The sequence below is a fragment of the Dryobates pubescens genome, chromosome 17, assembly GCF_014839835.1.
Source record: "Dryobates pubescens isolate bDryPub1 chromosome 17, bDryPub1.pri, whole genome shotgun sequence".
In the NCBI taxonomy this organism is placed as follows: Eukaryota; Metazoa; Chordata; class Aves; order Piciformes; family Picidae; genus Dryobates; species Dryobates pubescens.
In genome coordinates, this window is record NC_071628.1 from 3,668,410 (window position 1) to 3,692,144 (window position 23,735).

Below are 23,735 nucleotides of genomic sequence, written 5' to 3' on the forward strand. Positions count from 1 at the left end.
AAAGGGCAGGAGGTAAGTGTCACACACTCATGGAATCCCTTGCAGGGCTGCTGGAAGTACCTTGAAACTGTTATTTCAAGGGATGCCTACACTCCAAGGAGTGGGAACTGAGCAGAGCAGAGGTTTAAGCAAGGGGAGCTCCCAGGTGATCTGGTCTGTGAGGCTGCCCTTGCTAGCAGCAAGCTTGCACCTCAGCTCACCAACACTCATAGGCAGTTTCTCTCTTTAGGGCAGGAAAGGAGGATTGATGTCCCCTCAAAAAGAAAGAATGAAGTAATGAAGGGATAATTGATGTGGTCAGCACTGATGTCTTTGCAGCCACAAATGGTCACTGTGACCAGGCTGACCTTCCAGGGGCTCCATGCAGGCAGTGTGGCAGTGGTCACCATGCCTGGCACAGCCCCAGGAACAGATTGAGGACCAATTCCTACCCACAGAGGCAGCAGGCACTCTTTTTCAATGCAACTCAGAGGACATTAGCATTTCAGCAGCAAAAAAATGGCAAAAGCAGGGGTTTAAGATACTGTAAAAAAAAATTCCCCACATCTTTACACAGAGAAGGTTTGGTCTTTAAGTTTTCTAAAAGAAATAAAACTCTTAGATATGGAGAACTGAAAAATGCAGAATGTCTTTGGAAGAAGTCTCTGCTCCCTTGACAACTGCTCTTGCCTCTGCCTCAGAGCAAAGCAGGGAGAGAGAGAGAAGCAAGAGGAGTGGAAGGAACATTCAAACAAGGATGAATAAACCAAGGTCTGGTTGTATGTGTCTAGGAATCAGATTCAGGAAAAGAGCAGGAGGGAAGATAATAAAAAGGATTGAGCAGAGCAAAGATGTGCTGGTGGAGAAGCAAGGAGATAAGGAGCTGCAGGACAACAAAGAAGCTGGTCCCCCAGCCCAGCCTAGTGAGCGTTTGAGGAGGATCTGGGTTCTGCCAGTAGAAAACTGTGCAGCTCTCCTATTGTATTCCTTGCTTCTGTGCCAAGGAGAAAGACCAGAGGAGGAGGATGGGAAATCCCATCCTGCTCCACGTGTGACCCTGGCAGACTGCTGCTGGAGTCAGAAGGTGTTTATGCAACAGAGTGGAAAATGACAGTGGCTCAGTCCCACCCAAGGAACCACTGCTGGCTGCAGATGAGCTGCTCTGCCAGATATGCACTACCCTCACCCCCTTGCACTCACTGAATCCTTCCTACAGGCACGAGGTCCCGAGGAGAGGCCACTCACCGTGCTGCTGCAGCCAGCAAAGCAGGCAGATAAGTATGTGACCCCGTCTGCCCCACAGACTGGAGTGAAGGAATCAGTTTGGCATTCACAGTTGTTATTGCAGGGGGAATATGGGTCCAGAGATGAGGTTGGAGTTGAGCTGTAAGAGAAACAGAAAGAAATTAATGAGCAGCTTGATGATAGCAGCCAACTTTTCCAGTCACTGCCACACAAAGATGGCTTTGAAGGGGGAGAGTTAAAGCAAACAAACGACAGAAGCAGTGGGTAGGCTTTCTGGGTCCCAGCTGTCAGACATCTAGGCTACAGCCTCCCCATGGGGACAGAAATGCCATGGCCACTATCTGTCTGCTAGAGGCAACCTAATGCAAGGCTCAGGCTGCCTTGTTACCCCAATGGGAAGCTCCAAGGAAACCCAGAGAGATGTTATGAAGGTGGCTCTGTATTTTTCCAGAACAGTCACTGTGAAGAGCTAAGAGCCTCAAGTTGTCATCTTTTTCAGAAGAGCTGCCACTGCACACTGAGGAGCACCAGAAGAGGAAGTACAGAATAAATCTGAGTCCTCTGAATGCTACAGGGCACCGTGGGCCTCATTTCTCCCATTAAAATGGGCCTCTCCTCACCAGCTCTGAATTTCCAGGCATCTAAAACCTGCTTCTACAGATTGCCCTCAGGCACTTAAATCAATGTAGAAAGAAATGTGTGTCCCTTGCTGCCAGGAGACACCAGTGGAGAGGGGATGTGTTGGACAAGATGACCTTTAAAGGTCCCTTCCAACCCAAAGCATTCTGTGATTCTGTGGATCCAATGCTACACAGGAGGTGGTCACAGGTGCAGCAGAATCAGGCCTGGCACCTTTCAGCTCAGGTCAACCAATTTTAGTGGAACTGCTGTCAGCTCTCACAGCAGTGAGTGACAGGAGAACATCCCAAACTGAGAGCCCCATATGACATTGCCTTCTACAGGCTTGCTCTCTATGGTTGTCTGAAGGCTGCTTGGTGAGGACAACAACATGGCATTTGAGGACAATAACGTGGCTGCCCAGACAGTCTCTACAGAGACATTCAGAACCACCTGTCTGGATGCACTGCTGTGTGACCTACTCTAGGTGACCCTGCTCTGGCAGGGAGGATGGACTGGATGATTTTTTGAGGCCCCTGCCAACCCCTGATGTTCTGTGACTCTGTGGTTTATGTTGGTGAGGCTGTGTGAGACTTACTTGTTTCCATAGGGAACAGTAACCCCTGCCACAGGTCCTGTGTCACAGCCCAGGAACAGGAAGGACACGTAGCAAGCTGTGGACACCAGGTTCACCAGCATGGCCATCCTGATGGCTCCCAGAGCCGACAGGCTGAGCTTCTTCACCAAGAGGCCACCCAGGAATATGCCCAGACATGCACATGGGATTGCTGTCATCCCTGCAAGAGGAAAAATGTTAGCAAGAAGTGTGAGGGAGGCTCAGTGAACCACGCTACTGCTGCTTTTTACCTTCCAGCAGAGACCTGTGTGATAGCATGAGGAAACCTTGCAATGATCAACCACTGGAGCAGCACTAAGCTGGGGTTGCCCAAAAGGAGAGGAACAGATGCAAATGGGTATGTTGCCTTGCACAAACAAACTGGGGTCTTCTTCCAGTTCTTGTCCATACTGGAGAAAGGCATCAAAATTGCTGAGACTGGTCCACCTTAATCTAAGGAGCATCATCTCTAATGCTTCCTGCAAGAGTTGGCAGACCAAGACAAGCATTTTCTAGGGTGTCTAGAGGCTTTGGATGAGCCCTGTTTGTTATACTGCACAGCAGCCTGACCTTCAGAGAACAGGTAATAGTTGCATTTGAAAATAGGAAGTTTCCCTTAAAGAATCTTAAACTGTGAGATGCAAAATCACTGCCAGCAGTGACTCATTTTCCAGGCACAGAAAGGCATTATCACACTAACCCTGTCTGGGTCTGCTTTCATCCCTTTGCTGCCAGACCTTACTTACCTGGGCTGAGCTTAGAAGTGCATCCAAGTCCTGGCATTTCTGGACTCCCATAAATGCCATATAGGAAATCTGGCAGCAGCTTTGTTTAAATGGAACAAATTGTGAGGACTGCAGATGTAGCAAAGTTTCCTTGCCCACTGGCAGGTAGGTCAGAAGCAGGACATGCCCTGGCTCACAGGTGATTCTCGCCTTGCTGACCATCCAGCTGTACCCACATGCTGACTGCCCAGGCATCTCCCACCAGTGTGGTGGTTTTCCTTCCCCCAGTTGTTCAACAGTGAAGTTGTTATCCTTTGCCAAGCCTTTGCTTTTTTCAGGAAAGATGGAAGAGCCAAACAACTCTGAGACCTCTGCCCTTCTGTCACATCCCATTACAATTCACTGCTGAGTTCCTGTATCACCAGGGAAGGCAAAACTGACTGCAGGGGATTGTTTCTTTTGCAAAACCCGGCCAAAGCCAGAAGATACCAATCAGCTCTGGGGGAAAATAAGTAACTGTGAGGATAGCAGCTTGCAAGCTCCTGACTTTGCTACTAAGATCCACCCATTTCATAATGTCCCAGTTTTTGACAGATCACTGCCAGCTGCCCATCTGGCAAGCTGTGGTTGCAGATCATCCAAGATCACCTTGCTCAGATCTTAATTGGGTGCTGCTGAAGGAATGGCTATCGTAAACAAATGGCTGGGCCTGCTTGGGAATGAGCAGCAGGAGAAAATAAATGAAGATCCTGCCTGTGCATCATTGTCCTGTTGAGAAATATATGCATGGGAGACTGCAGCAGCATGGCGTGGTCAGAGAGAAGGGGCATTTGAAAGACAACCAAGTCACATTAGCTTAGGTATCTGAGCTGCTGGTTGCAACCCTGTTATTTCCAGCTCAAGGGGAAAGGAGGAAGCAGCAGGAGAAATGAGGCTTCTTACTCCAAATGGAGGTAGGCTGGGTTGCCTGGAGAGGTGGTTGGTGCCCCATGCCTGGAAATATTCAAGGTGAGGCTCAGTAGGGCTCTGGGCAACATGATCTAGTTGAGGATAGCTCTGCTGACTGCAGAGGGGGTCGGACTGGATGACCTTTGGAGGTCCCTTCCAACCATTCTATGAACTCTGGGGTAATCATAAGACAAGCAGTTTGATGAGCAGCCCTGTTGCTTGGCAAGCTACTGCAGTGTTGGGCAACCAAAAAGCCCAGCGTGGCTGAGATTTCTGCTGTACTTCAGGGCAGTCTTCCACACCCTGGCTGGCTCATACCATTGCTCACAGAACTCCAGCTACAGAGGAAGTGACTGCAAGCAGGCTGCAGTGGAGAGTGCAGTCAAGGAGGAAGGATGCTGGAGTTCTGCTCTGGGCCCTGGAGCCAAGACACAGCTGGACCCCAGCCCTCCCACTTGTGGACACATTTCTAGCAGTAGGGCAAGTAGTTTCTCTGGGCAGCCTAAGCAGGGGGACTGGTTGTGGGTACCAGCCACGCTCAACACTTTCAAAATGTCTTTGACATCAGAGATTTGGGGTCATCCATGTGGTTACTCACCCAGGAGCTGGTTAGCAGATGATGTGGTGAGGTTGAACTGCTGCTCCAGGTACTTGCCCAGGAAGGCAGCAAAGCCGGCAACCACCGCGATCTCCATGCAGGCTGCCAGGATGATGCAGGTGAAGACAGGATTGGAGAGCAAGTGCTTAGTTACTTTGGGGATCACTAGAAGAGAGGAAAAAAGGGAGAGGTGATTTTGTGCAGGCTCTGCTCAAGGTGCTGGAGGCACTTTGCCGATTTCCTGCAGGATGAACTCTTTCAAATCAGGAGCAGCTTTCTGTTTTGCACAGAGAAGCTCATTTGAAACGTGGCAACACCAGAACAAAGTGAAGCACCAAAGCACTGTCAAATAAAGACTAAGATACCAGGAGGGTGTAAAAAGAAGTCACCTGTCGCTATGTTGATATCTTGCAGATGACTTTGAGATGTTGAAGGATGAGTGTTTTCCCATATTGCCTTTGTTTCCCCCATGGGGAAGTCAATCAAAGCCTAATATTCTCTTTTTTCCTTTTCCTTTCTTTATGTGCTCCCCAGGAACAATACTGAGCCAGCCAATGGTGTCTTGAGTACTGTACTCAGCACCAGGCAAGCTCTTGGAAGCCTTCAGACACAAGCTACCCCAGCTCACACCTGGGCCTTCCTTCTCCAGACACCCACATTTGCTTCATTTTCTTATTCCCTTGTAACACTGGTCACTCGCTGAGGGACACCTTGCAGCATGTCTGGGTGCAGGCTTATACTCTCCTGCTTGGTTTGGGGCCATGGCCACAAGGGATCACATGCCTGGGGCAGCATATTAGCCTTCACATTCCCACTGACACTGAAGAACTTCTTCCCAAGAAGTCTAACCCTGCTCTCCCTCAGCTTCAAACCCTGTCCTGTCTCTGGACACCCTGATGAAAAGTCCCTCTGCAGCCTTCCTGTAGGATCCCTTCAGGTACTGGCAGGCAGCTCTGCGGTCCCCCTGGAGTCTTCTCTTCTCTAGGCTGAACACACCCAGCACCCTCAGCCTATCCTCCACAGCAGAGGTGCTCCAGCCCTTGGATCATCTTTGTGGCCTCCTCTGGACTCATTCCAACAGCTCTGTGTCCTTCTCATGCTGGGGACACCAGAACTGGACACAGTATTCAAGGTAGGATCTCATAAGAGCAAAGTCAAGGGGCAGAATTCTCTCTCTTGCCCTGCTGCCCACACTCCTCTGGATGCAGCCCAGCACACAGCTGCCTTCTGTGCTGCATGAGGGTACTGCTGGCTCCTGGTGAGCTCCTCAGCAAACAACACCCCCAAGTCTCTGTCTTCAGAGCTACTCTCAAGCCACTCTGCCTGGATTTGTGCCTGGGACTGGCCTGACCCAGATGCAGGACCTTGCACTTTGACTTGTTTAACCTCATGCACTTGTCACTGGCCCACTTCTCCAATCTGTCAAGATCCTCCTGGATGGATCCCTTGAGTGAGTGCCCTGCACCACACAGCTTGGTGTCATCAGCCAGTTGCTGAAGGTGCCCTCGATGCCACTGCCCATGTCGCTGACATGCACGCACATTTGCTTCTGTTTCATGTTCCCTTCTTAATCATTAGTGCCTAGAGCCCTCTTCTCCGGGCCCATCTCCATCTCCACTAAGCAAGCAGGAGTTCCCTTACCCAGGGAGATCTGGCTAATGAATCAGATGCAGCATTTTCTACTCCAGCGAACATTTTAATTATTGCCGAGATAACACAGCCTGAAGAGGAGAGGATCCCAGTGCAGAAGAGAGCCTTGCTTTGTCTCAATACCTGATGACTAATTTCTCCCTGAATTAAATGTGAAAATCATTAGGTTTGAAAATTATCTCTCCAAAGTGTAGTGAAGCCTCAGTGGACCCCTGTTTGCACGGTGAGAAATCCATCACCCACATCGCCTGCGGTGCACCAGGGGCTGGTCTGGCAGATGACATTTCTCCAGTGCTGGCCTCAAGTTTTCACTTAGAGCTTCTTTTCATTTTGGGTGCAAAATGTAATTGCCCTGGCCCCAGCATGTGGAGGCACAACTCTTTGTCAAGGCTCTGCTTGGGTCCCCTTTCTTTTGTCCTTGGTGAGGTGGGAATGGATTAGGCTTCGATTTGATCTAACCGTTCTGGAAAGGGTCACTCCACAGATTCTGGGCTCTTTGTGTCACTGATGTTTTTTCCCCTGCTGTACAAAATTCTTGCTTCCTGAGGGTTTGTTGAATGTAATGAAGGTGCAGGAAGTAAGACTATTTTTTTTTTTTTCAGTGGAACAGAAGGAAAAAAAAAAGAGAGAGAGAGAGAGAGAGAAAAAATTATAGTAGGAGGGAGGAACGGGGGTGGGGGAATTCAGATGTGGAGAGATCTCAGAAGCCACCTGCTGCCTCCTTCAGTTTTTTGGTGGCCACCCACAGAATTTCCTCTTTTTGCCAGAAAAGGGAGGAAAAATGCAAAGGTGGACTTGGCAGCACTGAGCCTGAAAGGCCATATTTAAGGTATTAATGCCTGTGGTGCCTCCGGCGTTCAGTTTGTGCAAGATTAATGGATTCCTTGAGATGCAGCTTTGTGCCAATTCAAATGCAAAGACACAAAGGTCTACCTCTAACTTTGTCCACCAAGTAATAACAATGACAGCCTATCTTTTGCAGGAGGGAGGCAAAGATCACAGCCATTTATTTTTGAAGTTGGCAAGGCTGGTACCCAACCATCATGCATTACCAAGGTCAAAATCCATCTTTTGTACTTGGAGATGGACAGCAGAAATTTTGCAGAGTTATTGCCCCGTCTCACACAGGAGAGGAGGCCCTTCTGACTGCCTTGCCTGGCAGTGTTGGGCTGTGAGTTCCATCACTTCACCATTGTTTCTCCTCCCTGTGTGTCTGGGTGTGAGTATTCTGGGACAGATCCTGCCCCTCACTGTGTGTTTCACCACTACATACTGCAAGAGGGTTCTGTACCAGCTGGAGGACGTAACTCCAAACCCAGCACAAAAGAGTGCAGAGGCAATGCCTGGCAGCCTCCACCATCTCCTCAGGCAGGGCCAGCTCATTCCCTTTCATTTTCTGAGGGAGATGACAGGAGGCTCCCCATAGAAATGAATATCCTTTCATCTCGCTCCTGCCACGCGTTAAGATGAATCATTTGACACCTGCTGCCGCCTTATCTGTCTCAGTTCTTGGGGTGAAATACCTCTGGGAACAAGATTAAAAGTCAGCACTGAAGTTTAAAAATCTCTCAATAGAGCAGAGTGACGTGCTTTCAGCTGCCTGGCATATGGTGCTGGGTGTGAAGGGGGAATGGAAGACGTCTTGATGGGGGACAGTAAGGCCCTGGGGAACACAACTAAGCACGGTGCTTCTGCACCGGAGCTGATCCCAGCAGCCCCCCCGACAAACCTCACCCTGCATCGCGGGGCCCCAAAGCCTAGCTCCACGCTTTGTAGCTGTACATCTGAGGCTGAAGCCCATTCTCCAAATGGGAAAAGGGAAAGGTCTTTTGGATTCAAAAGAGCCTCAAAAATCTACTTGGAGAACCCCTGAGCTGTGTCAGACACGGCACAGGCTCACCTCCCACACTCGGAAGGATCAGCTCATTTCACAGCCTTAACTCCTGCCACAGAAGTGATGTCAGAAAAGCAATTCTCAATGCTGTGGTGAGACACACTGAGAAGAGCAAGAATCCTCAGCCTTTTTTCACTGCTAAAGTACTGAAACCCCAACTCTTCAGATTACTCATGTGCAGCTTTGGTGATAGGATCACCCAGAGGTTGAAAGGAACCAGGCAGGATGTCCCAAAGCTCTGCAACACCCCTGCTGATCCCTCAGCTTCCACCTTCTAACAACCCAAGCAATGCCTGCATTGAGGCCCAGGGCATCCTCCCTATCCCCTGCTGTGGGGCAGCTGTGGGTGACAGGGCAGAGGTTTGACAAGCACACACACTTCTGTACACCAAGTAGCTTTGATTTGTCACTAAACATCGGGGAGTACCCAGGGATAATTGGCAACCTCATTACATGAGGTTTAACTACTCTCTAGAAACGACAAACTATAATCATCACGTTGGTGCTTGAAATGAATTGTTTGGAACATTACAATCACCAAGGCCCCCTTTTCCAGTTGGAGCACCCTACAGAGACGTGTTTTCAATTTGCAGTAAAGATGAGGAACACAGGAAGCAAAGTAATAAATTAGAGGGAGGTTTACAGCCCTGTCCACCCAGGACAGTGCTGTGAGGGAAAGGCAAAAAATGTAGCGCAGAGCCCAAATGCTACTTTCTGATAGCAATGTAGGCAGCAAACCTCAGATCTGAACAGAAAACAGAAGGCAAAGTCTCTACCTGGCTTGAGGAGTAAGGGATGAAGAAAATACTGCAGGCAGCAAGAAGAAGAAAACCTGCAGGAAAGAGGCAGCTCCTGTAAAAGAGGAGATGGAGTAAAGCAAGAGGTGCTGAAGATTTCTCAGGTGAGTTTCATATGCCACCTGGCCTTGGCAAAATTAGAATCACAGAATGGCTCAGGTTGGAAGGGACCTCAGAGATCATCTGCTCCAACCTCCCTGCCATGCCCAGGGGCACCTCTCAACTAGACTCAGCTGCTCAAGACCTCATCCAACACCCCCAGGGAGGAGACATCCACAACCTCCCTTGGCAGCCTATTCTGGAGTCCCACCACCCATGTACTGAAGAACTTCTTCCTTAGATCCAGTCACAAAAGACATGAAGGAAAAGGATGATACCCATGTCAAAGAAGCTTCCTGACAGATACAAGCGTGAAGCAACAGCAACATTCTCATGGATTGAAAGGGGAAGTCCTTCTACTTTGTCATCTTGACTCCAGCAACCACCTTTGCTGGATTTCAGAGGGGGACATAAACCTCACCCAAATCGTGGCGGTCACAGGAAGGCAGTGTCACAGAATCAATAAGGTTGGAAAAGACCTCAAAGATCATCAAGTTCAACCTGTCACCCAAGATCTCATGACTACTAAACTATGGCACCAAGTGCCACATCCAATCCCCTCTTGAACACCTCCAGGCACAGTGTCTCTTTGGGGGCAGACACACTCTGCTCGACCTGAGCTGCTGCTCAGTTTCTGCCCCGCAGCGTCAGGCTGAAGGCCTTTCTGAATTAAGCAAAACTTCTGGTTTGGAAAGAGTCAAGAAGAACCTGCCAGCAAAGCCCACTTCCTCGTGAAATCCAAGCCAAAGGAAACTTGGGAGACTGATAGGATCTGATGTGGGCCCTTTTATCACCAGCCTCTACTGCCTTGTCTGCGATTAGAATTTCTCAGCGAGCTTTTCAGATGTTGGTACCGAGCCAAAGCCCAAATCCAAAAAGGAATCAAAGCCATGATATCTGCCTGCATCAGGGCAAAAGGCTCTCTGTGCTGTGGCCATGAATGAAGGTACAAATGAAGCCCTCTCCAAAAGCTTGTCACTGTGACTTGTTAAGGCTGTGAATTTAAAACTCCTCATGTTAGCTGTTAATCTGCGCAGTCCCAGGAACTCCCACTGAGGACTCCGAGCCCTCCATGGCCAAGGTTCACCCCGCACAGCTGGAAGCTTCTGGCCCAGTGTGATATGTTTGCTTCCCAAGAACACTTTTGGGGAGGGAAACCCAGGATTCAGAGCTGCTCCCTCTCTAGGTATTCAGCAGACTGGTACACAAAGCAGGAGGGAGGCAAACAGAAGACAAGACAGCTGTCAGCTGTACATCCCAGCTCTCCCATGCTCTTGGAAATGAAGCTGGACAGAAACCAAAACGTTTCCAAATCTAGAGAATTTGTAGTTTTGAAATTCATTTAATTCCACAGTGAGCTTTCTTTTAAATCTTTGTGAATGAGCTTTTCTCTCCAAACCTGAAGGATCCCATATCAATTTCAATCCTTTTAGGTTTTTAATCTCTCTCACTAGACAGACAGGCAGGAGGTAATGAATTTCTGGCTTAAATCATTGCTAAACAAAATGCATTGAGAGCAGAATGTTTCAGGAGTGTTAAAGATAAAGCCTTACAGGAACCATTTTGAAATGAAATTTCATTGGAACTGACCATTCTGTTCAATAGAAATGACATTTCTGTATGAAAACCAAAAATGATGTTAACAAAACATTTCCAAGCCCAACCTGGAGCAGGTGGTAGGTTAGAGGCAGTGCGTTAACACCATGAAGGCAGATGCTGGACTGATGTGAGCAGAGGGCACAGGAGCTCTGACACAGCTGAGCATCATCTCCACCCCTGCATAACAGAGAGGTCCCCAAGGCACAGCAGAGGTAGAAAAGTGAAGCTGTGCCCCCAGGACAGCAAGGATTCCTGCAACTCACACCTGCAGTGCTCCCACAGACCATAGGGAGAGTGCAGGGCTGGAACAACCCTGCCAGGCTGCCAGGTGACAGCAAAGAGAGAGCAATAGCAGCATTTATCCATCCTCTTCCTGCTATTAAGCCTTCATTTCCTTGTGCTCCCAAAATGGATTTGCACTGCTTAACTGAAATACCAATCAGGTAAGGCAGCATTCATATACCAGTTTTGCACAGGTAAGCACCTGCCAGGACTGAGCCATCGTGCCCCTGCCAGCACAGCTCTGCAGAGATGCTGTGGCAGCCACCCGCTGCTCCTGCTGCCTTTGATGGCCTCTTCACCTTCTGACATTCAAAGGCACAGACTTCATTTGAAGTTCGAAGCTCCTCTTAAGGATGCTTCTTTTCCCAGCATGAAAACACCCCTCATCAAGAGACACCCTGGCTTCCCAAAAGCTGGGCCCTCCCTCCAGCTTAGACCTTGTACAGATGTAGAAAGCCTTCCTGATACTTTGAGCAGGTTCCTTTCATATTAGCCCTAGCTCTTCAGTGTGCTAAGCCTAGGAGCAGGCAAGGAAATCTCACCCAGCCCTGTATCTCCCTGTTTTACAGCAAATCTTCTAGTGTCTTGAGTAACCTCCCAGGTGCCAGCATGCTGTGTTGCTAGCTGACAGCTGTGGCCCAGCTGGGAGCATGCCTCCAGCCCACACCACCCTGCTGCTTCTCTTGCCATGTCCACTCACTTGCAGCAATCTCTGCAACAGTAATCAAATAAAACAGAAAAAAACCACCACCCCCCTGCAGTGGCCATAAAAGAGACTCAGTGCAGGCTCTGAGGACACACTGCTGATACAAAGTGGGTTCACATGATCAGTCCAGGGTAACAACTCTTCCTTCCCACCCTGGGCACAAGAGATGGACTATCCTGCACCTCCATGCACACATGGACTTATATCTGCTCAGGACCATGCTGCAGAGACAACACTTGCTAAACAGGAGTCTGAGTTAAGACCACACACACCACAATGAGTATTTCCCCCCACCACAATGAGTATTTCCACCCACAAGCTCAACTCCACATTCTATGTGATACATCCTGTAACCATGGCAGGTACATCCCCTGCCATTCAGCTTCACAAACTCATACAACCCCCAAATGTGCCATGGCAGGACAAAAGATGTGGCTACATATGCACAGATGTATTAACCTCTGCACAGATATAGTCTGAGCCTCTGTACAGATATATTTTTAACCTCTGTGTATAATTACTGCATATAGAGATTTTTATCCTAGGGAAAAGGCAAAAGAGTTGAATTTTTCCCAAAGGAGATTTTATACAATCAACAAAGAAGTAACACATCCTAGGTCCTACCACAAAAAGGATCCATATACATGTTTCAGCTGCTGTCAATATAATGGATATGCACAGCATGAGTGCAGACCTAAGCAATGCTCACCAGGAATGGTGAGGCACATTTGCCATCCCTTGCCTGAACATCCTCTCCAGGCAGGCACTTGACCATATTCCCGCAGCGACAACAGTGGCAAAGGACTTGAAAGGAGGTGGCAGCTGCCAACACTGTGTTGTCTGTGACAGGATCAAAAGCATAACTAAAAAGGTCATTCTGTGTCTTATTTGATGTGATGGAAATTGTATTTCAAAGTCCATCTTACGCAGAGACTTCTGGAACGCCAACTGATCCGAAATGGGGTTACCTGCAACGTGGAAGCCTGGTGCCTCCTGATGTAATCAATACTTTGAAGCATATGGATGTGGCAGTTTAATCTCTCTACTTCAATGAGCAATAGATGCTCTTGGAACCCCTCCATGGCCTCCCTGCGTGTGAGAAACTCAGCTCGGTCAGCACCATCTTCAGGCAGAACTGCTGCTCCTCCGTGCAGCAGGGACGTTGCCAAATTCTTTCACTTTCCAATCTGAAAACCTGCAAAAGTGTCCCAGTGCCCAGTCCAAAAACTCAGCGGCCAGAAGCAGATGCTGTGATGAATCCCTGACAAAAGCCACAGAATCATCCATATGGGCATACCATGGGGAAGAGCCCACTCCTCAAACTCAAGAGAATCCTTGCACCAGAGATGAAAAGAGGAAGAAATTCATTTCCCTGCCAAATTAGCAAACAATTTCTCCCTTTACCTTTGCTCTGAATTTTCTCACCAAGTTAAAATGCCACACCTTTGACCTTCCCTAATGAACATCCACATCAATGAGTCAAGGCATTTTTATCGTTAAGAAAACACCTTCCCCCCTCCCCCCAGGTCTATTTTCCCTTCCCAGCAGCACCTCATTCAATTCCTAATTAAGGCAACTGCAGAGGGAGTGATTTTGTCCTCGTTTATCTAAATGCATTAGGCAGTAATGAAACCTGCTCTGCCACAATGACAGAGAGTGGGAAGCAGCCACCAGTGCTGCAGAACAACGCTCTCAGAAGAAGGTTTTTCCAGTGCAGCCTACAGAAGGGTATCTGCCCACACTCTCCCACAAAATCCTGGGTCCTTAGCTGACCTTAATCAGAGCCAGGTCCATTTCCATTACTGCAGGACATGATGTGGAGTTTTCTACTCTAATTTGCTACAAGTCATGCTCTACTCTGACACTTTGCTTCTGTTCTGGGCTGGTGTCTACCTCCTCCCTGTCTCAGTTTAGGAGCTGTAGTGGTGCCCAGTACTCACTGCTTTGTATCTGGGATTGCACTAAGCTGCAGCTCACATGCTGGGAGCTCCCAGTTTCTTTTAACCACCCTTGCTCTCCATTTCAGGAGGCAGAGGTGAGCAGGATAGCAGACTGGGGAGAAGTTCACAAATTGCTCTGGCAACTGTGTTCCCCTTCAGGTTTCTTTCTCAGCTCCAAAGGCCTATCATCCATTTCTGAGGCTTTGTAGTTTAATAAAAAACCCAACCAAACCTTTCAAGTGGAACAAAGTCTCTCTTTAAAATGAGGACAATGCCAGAGATAATCAGAAGCTAGCAACTTAAATTTCAGGATACTGAGTTTTTTTGGAGTAGAGGTAGATGGACCAAATCAAAGACCAACTGAAAACCCCACCCTGCTGTTAGCCTGTTGCTGACTGTCACAGAATACACAGAATCACAGAATTATTGAGGCTGGATCCAAGCTAGAGAAGGGGAGATTTGGGTTACATGTTAGGAAGAAGTTCTTCCCCATGAGGGTGGTGAGACACTGGAACAGGTTGCCCAGGAGGTGATGGAAGCCTCATCCCCAGAGATTTTTAAGGCCAGGCTGGATGTGGCTGTGAGCAACCTGCTGTAGTGTGAGGTGCTCCTGCCTGTAACAGGGGGGTTGGAACTAGAAGATCCCTGTGTTCCCTTCCAACCCTGACAATTCTGTGATCATCCAGTCCAGCCTATGACTTAGCACCACCACATTGACCAGACCATGCTACTAAGTGCCATGTCCAATCTTTCCTTAAACATCTCCAGGGCTGGTGACTCCACCACCTCCCTGGGCAGCACATTCCAATGGCCAATCTTGCCTTCTGTGAAGAATTTCTTCCTAACACCCAGCCTAAACGTCCCCTGGCACAGCTTGAGACTGTGTCCTCTTGCTCTGGTGCTGGTTGCCTGGGAGAACAGACCAACCCCCACTTGTCTACAACCTCCTTTCAAGTAGTTGTAGATGGCAATGAGGTCTCCCCTGAGCCTCCTCTCTCCAGGCTAAGCAACCCCAGCTCCCTCAGCCTCTCCTCGTACGGCTTATGCTAGAGACCTCTCCCCAGCCTCATTGCCCTTCTCTGGACACCTTCCAGTACCTCAACATCTCTCTTGAATTGAGGAGCCCAGAACTGGACACAGCACTCAAGTTGTGGCCTGACCAGTGCTGAGTACAGGGGAAGAATAACCTCCCTTGTCCTGCTGGTGCAGGCCAGGATGCCACTGGCTCTCCTGGCCACCTGCAGGTCTCTTCCAGCCTGGTTGATTCTGTGAAGGTGCCCCCACCCCGAGTCCCCCTGCGGGGCCTCACCTCGCAGCTGCTGGAAGCAGGTGGTGCTGCTCTCAGCGTCCAGGGCGTGCCGCAGGACCCCGTTGCTGGGCTTGGGCCTCTCGTAGTCCCTGTCGGGGAGCATCGCCTGCTCGCTCTCCACGGCGCGCTCCGGCCGCGGCGGCAGGGCCTGCGGGAAGCCGAACATGGGCAGGGACGAGAAGAAGAGTAAGGCACCGCACAGCAGGAAGCCTCCCCACCAGGCACCGATCCACCGAGGGTCGTCCGGGGTTATGTCCAGCTTGCCTGCAAGGGAACACACACACACACCTGTGGGTGGCTCGGTGTGGTGGGCTGAGATTTCCACCCCCCACATTAACTTTGCCAGAGCAGCTCAGCTGGAAGCAAATGAAAGCTGTGTTTACAAGCAGAACTACAATTTGGACTTTGTTGTCTGCTGAGTGGATCGCAGATACTAGGTGAGGACCCACAGTGCATTCCACACCCACATCATAGAATCAGAGAATTGTTAGAGACCTCAAGGATCATCTAGTTCCAACCCCCCTGCCACAGGCAGGGACACCTCACACTAGATCAGGTTTTCCCAGAGTCACATGCAGCCACCAGTGCATAATGACCTCCATATCCAAGAGGTTCTTAGGATAAGTGAGGTTCTTAGGAGAAGTGAGGTTCTAAGGATAACCTTTGTTTGTCGAGATGGTACATCCAGCTTCTGCAACAACATCCTGCTATCAGAGCTTCTTTCCAGTGCCTTTGGCTCTGCCAGCTCTAGGAAGCTGCCTTATATCAGTTAGTGTCCCCCCTGCTGGCACTGATGGACATCGCTGTCCCAGCGTGCCAAATGTGCACACAGCTGACACATCTACCAGCAAAGACTTGCATGGAGAAGCAATAGAACACAGAAGGACACTGCCTCTCCACCTCACCTTACTTGGTTTTGTTTTTTTTCCCCCCAGGAGGTCAATGCTTTGAATTCACAGCCCTTTTCAGTGAAGAAGAGATGGATATTTGTGCTTTAAAGTCACCTGTGACTGCCTGGAGGATGAAGCAGCTGTAGATATTGGGAGAACGTGCCCACTGCATCAAGCAGGCTCAGAAGGGCAGAGAAATCCTCAGAAAATGAAGAAAAACGAAGCAAAAGGCTGCAGCATCCTGCAGGCCATCACTCAGCAGAGATAAGGAAAAAGGGGGCTCTGGAGTCAGTTTAGGGGGAATAAAAACAAGCAGCAGGAGAGCAGAAGCTGTGCTCCTAAAGCTGCCTCCATCGGCAAGGCAGCGGAGGGTGCCCAGCGCCTGAGCTGACTCCCGGGGGAGGTCTGGGTCTGCGTGGCTGGAATGACAAGCTCCTCTGTTCATGATGTCTGTCTGGTTACTGCCACTCTGAAAAATCTGTCTCAAGTGAGGCAATCAAGTTGTCTCTCAAGCAGAGACAGAAGGAAACTCTTTTCCCCTTAGGGAACAGAACAGGTAGCTCTCCAACGTAGATAAAGTTGGGAAAACAACATTTCGGAGGGGCTGCTTTTTTCTCTTGTGATTCCCTCCTGCCTAAAGTGCTTGTTTAAATCAGGTTCTTGAGAACACCACCGTGTGAAGAGCCACATAAACCAAGGTCGTCTTCTTAGCCCCTTCTTAAAATAGGTCCTGTATGGAGGGCAGCACATCGGTGTGCCCTGGCATCCCACACCTCCTGCCTGGAACAGAGAGCAGAACAGGGCTCAGCCCTTTGGAGCTCTGTCTCACACTACTGCAAGCTGCAAGGACGAGCCAGCTGCCATGTGGAAACGCTCTCCCATACAAAAATAGATGGAGGCTGTGTGTGCCCCAGCCCTCACACAGCAGCAATGGACCATGGCCAAAGCCAGCTGGACCTGCAGCTGGAAAGTGCTATACCCTTCTTGTGACCTGCTGAGCCACAAGCCCTGCAGGCTTCTCAGTGATAGCATGCTACCATTCTCCTCTGTGCTTCTGCTTTTATCTCCTTTGAGTTCCAAATATGGAGCAGTGTCTTATGTTAAAAATGAATGGATCACATCACATTTTTTTAGCTAAGCCAGCATCTTGCCTTTGATAGTAACCAGCTGCAGATGCCTAGAAAAGCCAGAAGAATAATGTCAGCATACACCTGACCACATTCTGAGATTTGTGTCTCAGATTTCTAAGCTACATTTGGTGTCATATTCACTTTTTTTTTCTCCTATAAAATTGCCCAATTGTTTTTCATTCCATTTGCAGACCTCTAACATCCTACAGTGAGGAGTTCCACAGCTTCACCTCCAAGGAGAAGAGATATTTTCTTCTGCACATTTATGTCTAGGAGTTAATTATACTTAACAGTAAAATATGTAATAGGGTTGAAAGAAGTTCCTCTGCCTAAAGGTTGGATCAGATGATCCTTGAGGTCCCTTCCAACTTGGTAATCTATGATCTTTGCTAAAGCCAAGGAATGAAAATGAGCCATGCAGTGTTTGACTAAGGCACAGCCCTCAAAAAAGATACTTCTTTCCTGCTCATCAAACACCACTTAGGTTCTTCAGCTGCCACAACACTAAGAAAAGGCAGCATCACTTTTCCAGATTTGCACAACTCTGTTCCAAGTCCTGCAAGTTTCAACTCCATCCAAATGCATCTTGTGAAGATGCATTTCCAACAGCCAGAATATTGTATCCAGTTTTGGGCACCTCAGTTCCAGAAGGACCTCAGGGATCTGATTCAGAGTCCAGCGCAGAGCCACAGAGGATGAAGGGAATGGAACATGTCCCTGCTGGGGAAAGGCTGAGGGAGCTGGGGCTCTTTAGCTGGGAGAAGAGAAGACTGAGAGGTGACCTCATTCATGTTTATAAAGATGTGAAGGGCAGTGTTGGGAGGACAGAGCCAGGCTCTGCTCAGTGATGTCCAATGACAGGACAAGGGGCAATGAGTGCAAGCTGGAGCAGAGGAGGTGCCACAGGGACATAAAGGAAAAACGTTTTCACTGTGAGGGTGACAAAACACTGGAACAGGATGACCAGAGAGGCTCTCTGGAGACATTCAGAACTTGCCTGGATGCATTCCTGTGAGAGCTACCCTTGGTGACCCTGCTCTGGCAGAGGGGTTGGACTTATCTTTCAAGGTGCTTTTCAACCCCTAATATTCTGTGAATCTGTGCTGACAGAATCAGGACAGACCCTCAAAGGGGACACCACCCCTGCGGCTGTACAAGAGCCTGTGGTGGGGTCAGCTGGAGCTGAGAACTGTAGAAAAAGCCTCAGAAGAACTGAGGGAGAAGGAGGAAGCCTCCGGTTTGCAAGCTGGCCAAGGGCTGGGGGAGCAGTGAGGGGCAGCCTGTCACACACTGCCCTCTAACGGCCAAGAGCGCGTAGTGCAGGTGGCCCTGAGTTCAGAGAGTTCTTTCTGGATGAAAAAGAGCCAATTTGCAAACAATCTGCTTTAACCCAAGTGCAGAGTCAAGGTGAGCAATAATTAGCACTGCTTTGGCAAAAACAAGCAATTATGCTGTAGGGACCGAGCCTGTCCATCCAAACAAAGTCACTGGCAGAAGGTGCCGAGCATGGGTCTTAACTGGTGTGTACCCAGTGGAGAGCCTGGGCAGTACTCCCAGGCCCTGGAGATGGCAGCTCTCCAGATTTCATCTCATGCTCTGGACACAGCTTCCCTGGCAAGACTATGTCCATGGCTAGCTGGTGTGCCCTTTCACAGTGATATTTAAGATGTTCCTCTAACAGCTCGGCTGAAACTCATCTCACAGGAGAAAAGGCCATGGAAGGGAACAAATTTTAGCAACTTCAAACCTGTTCTCTATGGAGAGAGTTGAAAACTTTTGAATCCCAGTCATAAACCCCCTCTAAAAGTGACATCCACACAAGAGGCACTCAAGGTGAAACAAGAAGCATTTTCCTGCTTGTGAGCATCAGCATTTTTTGTCCTGCTGATACATTCGCATATTTGATTTGGAACCAAACCCAGTTCTCCTTACTTGTGTCAATGAAGACAGCATCCACATAGATTTTGGTACAAAAGGAGCCCAAGATAAATCCACAGGCTGGTCCAAATACCAACATCGTAAACAGGATCCCTAGAAGAAGAGAGAAAGGAGAAAATCAGTGCTAGGCTCAGGTTCTTCACTGCAAGTTGTTCTGCTTGTCCTGTGTTTTGCAGGATTGCTCTGCTGATGACAGACAGGCAGGGGTATGTGCCTGTGTCAAAGGCTTGAGAGGTCAGAGAGCATCCTAAATGCCTTCTGCTTGCCCATATATCTGGAGGAAAAAGAATAGATGCAGCTGTGATAATGCTGAAGGATTTCTATTGAGCTGAGCGTGGACGTAAGCTGTGCTTTGGTTGGCTGGCTGCTCTTAAAAGATGTCTTATTCAAAAGCACAAGAGAAAGCAGACCTGCCTTCTCCCCATGGGGAAGTCACCTCCAGCCAAATGCCTGGGAAACAGGGCTATTTTCAGAATTTAGGGCCAGCAAAGCTATGAAAATGCAGCATTGTCACAGGCTGCTGGATAAAGCCCCTTTCCAGAAGCAGAAGCACTCCACCAAATCCGTGAAGCCCTTCTCCCCATTATAACCACACTGCAAACGTTCCCCAAGGCACACAGCTCTTCCAACCCCTCACAGCTGCTCGCTGCTCCTGCAAAACCTGCATGAAATTGCCAGGGTACTGCTAGGCAAAGAGCTATTATGAGGAAATTACTTATTTGCTTCAATACAGTATTTAGAAGTATTTATTCCCACTCCCACTTTGGCCCTGGAACAGGAACGCTACAGGCATGCTGCCAGCTCTCAATTATCCAGGGCGGAAAGGCAGGGGGACACAAGGATAATCCAGACAAAGAAGCAGCAAAGATAACACAAAACATTTGTAAATTAGACAATAGGAACATATTTGGTACCTTCATATTTGGGATAGAGGAACAAGAAGCGCTCCCCAAGGACGCTTGTAACTGGCTTTCTGAAGGAAGCAGGGGCAGAGCCAGACCTGCTCGCTCACTGCTGATGGACCTGAGGGCCTGGTGAGGCGGGAGGCACCTCAGGGCTCTTGGTCAGTGACGTGCCAGCCTGTCCTGACACCAGACTTGGTGTTGCTCACTTCAGGAATGTCCCATGAAGCAACTTGCATCTGAGTGTGGCATACATGGTGACACATCTCTCTGCAAATCTCTCTAGGGGTGCTGCCTGGCACCTCGGTGCATTCGTAATGCACACCACCACAGCTACCAAGGTCCTTAGCTGGAAACTCCTAATTCCTAAGTTCTCTCTCTGTGCATTTCTCAGGAGCTGGAGAAACAATCAGAGCTGCAAAATATTCCCAGGAGACCACCAGCCCTACGCAAGGCAAGCTGCACCTGCTGATGACAGTTTGGCCAAGCAGAGTAAATTGGTATGGTCAGAAAGAACTCCACCTTCAGTTTTAAAATGCAGAGCACAAGCTAAGCACAAACCAATTCCTCCAGGTTTGTAGCTGGATCCTTAACTAGGAGCAGAGCAACAGTGTCTCCAGCCATCCAACTCGTGCAGAAGCACAGAGTGTTAAAGCCTTCATAGCTATCACCCACAGAAACAAGAGGGAGAAACAAAGGTGGTGGGAGGAAGAAAAGAGTGTCAGGTCATATGAGCCACAGTAAAGAGTTGCTGCTGTCAGGACAGCAAAGGAAGCTGCCATCCCTTGCCCCATCTCAGCTCAGTTCAAAGCTACAGCAATGGCACCACATCGTTGTCCATGCTGCCAGCTTAAATTAGTCTCCAGGATCACTGCCCATGACGCCTGTGTCAGCACTGGAGCATGCCACCTCCCGTCCTACAGGCACTTTGTCCCCAAGCATTGGGCTTGTGCTCCACAATCCAGCAGCAAGCCAGGGAATTTGTGCTCCTCAGTCAACAGAGCTGCTTAGGACATCTGTGCTTTGCTCCTCCAGAGATCTATAAAGCCTCAGGTGGGACATCCCAGTCCCTGGCTACCTGCAGATGCACTTTGAAGGATGTGAAATGAGGGAATAGGTCTGGACAGCAGGGAAAAGGGATTTCCCAGCACATCCAGACCACCTCCCTCCCTCCCGGCCCCAAGGGCTGCCCCACTTCAAGGCTACCAAATTTCCAGTGGCATTTCCTAGAACACCCACATCGTTTTTTTCCTGGTCACTAGATGGCATTAGTGTCTGCCACTCATCCCACAAGTGCCACGTGCAGCAGGCTGGCTGGCAGGGCAGCCCACCCTGGCTCCCCAAACTGGGGTCCTACAGCCCCTGGGGAGGATCACTCTGGCGGCAGGGTGCTGCCTTCACCCACGTAGCTGCCACACACCCCATCAGGTTGTGCCCTCTGCCTGTTTGCATGCAGGAAAGCACAAATCTTCAAACTGTTCTAAAACTGCAGAGTTTGTGGTCAAAGAGATTAAACAGATAGCATCTAGCAGAGGAATGGCCATGACTGTTAGTCTGATGGACACAGACAGAAAGCAAAGCTCTGGTTTACCTCTGATTACGGTCAAACAAGCACAGACACACTGGGCCTCTCACTAGAGCAGCACCTGAGGCAAACAGAGCCCATGGTTTGAATCAGGAGCCCCTGCATTTCAGCAGGAGTCACAATATTGCTCTGCTCCCTAGAAGGAGTAAGGGAAAGGAAAACCCAGGCAGACCTGAGCACCTCCTCTTTCCCAGTCCTGGCTCCTCATCCCAGATCCTGGTACCCAGCACCCAGAGAAACTCTCTACTCCAAGGCTCCCCGAGTGTTCACATCTGCAGGGATGACTCTCCAAGGCAAGACTGCTGTGAGCGTACCAAAGCACCTGGGCTGTGACAGGCACCAAGGAGCTGCTAAAGTGCTGATGGGACCTGTGTGTGGCAAGCAAAAGGACTGAGGGGTCAACAGACAGCTGACTCAGGGCACCCACAACCCAGGAGAGGGCAGCTTTGCAGCTCTGGACATGGCAGGGTTGGTTTAGGACAGGTGGAATCAGGCACAACCTTCTCTTCACAGGCAGCAGATACTTGCTTTCTCCTTTTGTTTTTTGAAACCTATTACTGGTTGATGGTTTTCTGTAAGTGTTAACTGCTCTGAAGAACTGGGAACACACCAGAATGGTTGTTTGGCACCAATGCAGGCACTCACACGGCAGGACAAGCACAAGAACCAGTTCTAACCCTCTAGGCAACATCTCTGGGTGTACCAGGGTTGGCCTGCAGGGGAAGAGATGTTTGCCCTGTGATGATCTCCAAAGCACAAGCAGGGTTGTCAGACTGTGTGCATACATGCAACACCACAGAACTGATGTGTGCTTCACGGAGCAAAGGGCAAGACAAAGACCACAGAAATAGGTCATCCTGCACCAAAACAACAACTAAAGAACGTTTTCCCCTTTTCCAATGCAGAAGAGAGCAGGAACCTTTAGCTGGCGACCCACCAGCAGCAGGGAGATGCTTGCAGAGGCAGTTAGCCGAAACATAAAGCAGACACCAAGAAAGCTGCCCCTGGCGCTGCACCAGGTGAACACTGCCCACGTTCACACTGTTCCTATCCCACGGCAAACCACCACCTCAGAAGAAGCCACGGCCTCAGCTATCAAACCACCACACTTCCAATGCCTGCAGGCTGGAAGGAGTTATCTGCTCTGCAGTGCCCTCACTAGAGGGCAATGTGGGATAGAGCATCCCCTGCGCAGGGACGTGGGTACCCAAGATCTTACAATAAGATACTGAATTATGATTCACCTCCAGGCTGGCTTAAGAACCCCTCCTGTTAATTGCATTTTTACCTTTTCTATACAGTTTGTCCTAAAATCAAGCAAACAACTGGCTCACACCATGCCCTCGCTGTTAGTCTTGCTTTGAGACTCCCCTTGAAATCTCCCTGTTGCAGTAAGAGTGCTCTGCACTTTATCTGACAAATCAAACAGGTTCTGGGAAACCCCAAGGCATGGACTGTCACAATGGATAGTGTGGGGCCTGCACAGGGCTGGACCATGCTCAAGGATCAATGGAGCACATCACTGGCCACAAGAATAAGCCTGTTAGGTGATGGCATAGTGCCTGTGGCTGAACGTGAATGTGGAATTGAGGGCTCAAGGGGCAATCAGCCAAGTTAGGACTTGCTTAAGACATCCTTCCTCTTTCGGGACATTCTGCATGATTGATAGCCAGCCCTGTTACCAGGAAAACACTTTCCACATCCTCCACCTAGTCATGCAACCTCAAAGCTGCTGCAGTAGATAAGGAGCTCTAGCAAAACTCCTTTCCCAGTCCTGAGCGTGCTGCCAAGGATAAAGATGTGCTAACCTGTGGCAGGCTTGAACACCACTTCTGAGGTGTTTTCCCACCTTAACTTCCAGATCAGCTTGATCTGACAGAGCCAGAGGGCACTAATACCAGGGGCAAACAGAACAAAGGACTAATCCTGGCTCCATCAGTCTCTTGCAAAACTACTGATGGCAACATAACTGGTGACCAGTATGAGATATTGCAGCCTCTTCTCTTTCACTCTCAGCTTAAATTCTATTTTTACTGCTTAGAGCAGCAACAAAGATCCTCCTTGAGAAGAGGAAGGGAAAACATCCAATGTTGCCCTAGAAAAAAAGGCTTCTTGCTCTGCAAGGCTGGCTGAGCCTCTTTGAAGGACCTGTGCTTGGTCCTGCAACCAACACCTCAAGAAGGTGCAGGGGAAGGCTCCAGTGTAGCCATCTGTAGTTTAGGAAAGATGTTGACTTGCTGGAATGTGTCCAGAGAAGGGCAACAAAGCTGGGGAGGGGTTTGGAG

General features: G+C 49.3%; 1 protein-coding gene across 1 annotated transcript in view; it reads right to left on the bottom strand.

Moving 5' to 3' along the window:
- Positions 1–23,735, bottom strand: part of SLCO3A1 (solute carrier organic anion transporter family member 3A1) — a 154,537-nt gene that overhangs the window by 14,615 nt on the left and 116,187 nt on the right. Inside the window, exons 3-7 of the mRNA XM_054169176.1 lie at positions 18,958–19,056; positions 15,006–15,269; positions 4,730–4,894; positions 2,441–2,639; positions 1,225–1,363 (exon numbers count right to left, since the gene is read on the bottom strand). Coding sequence (XP_054025151.1) covers positions 1,225–1,363; positions 2,441–2,639; positions 4,730–4,894; positions 15,006–15,269; positions 18,958–19,056 — 866 coding nt within the window. The remainder of the gene's footprint in view (positions 1–1,224; positions 1,364–2,440; positions 2,640–4,729; positions 4,895–15,005; positions 15,270–18,957; positions 19,057–23,735) is intronic.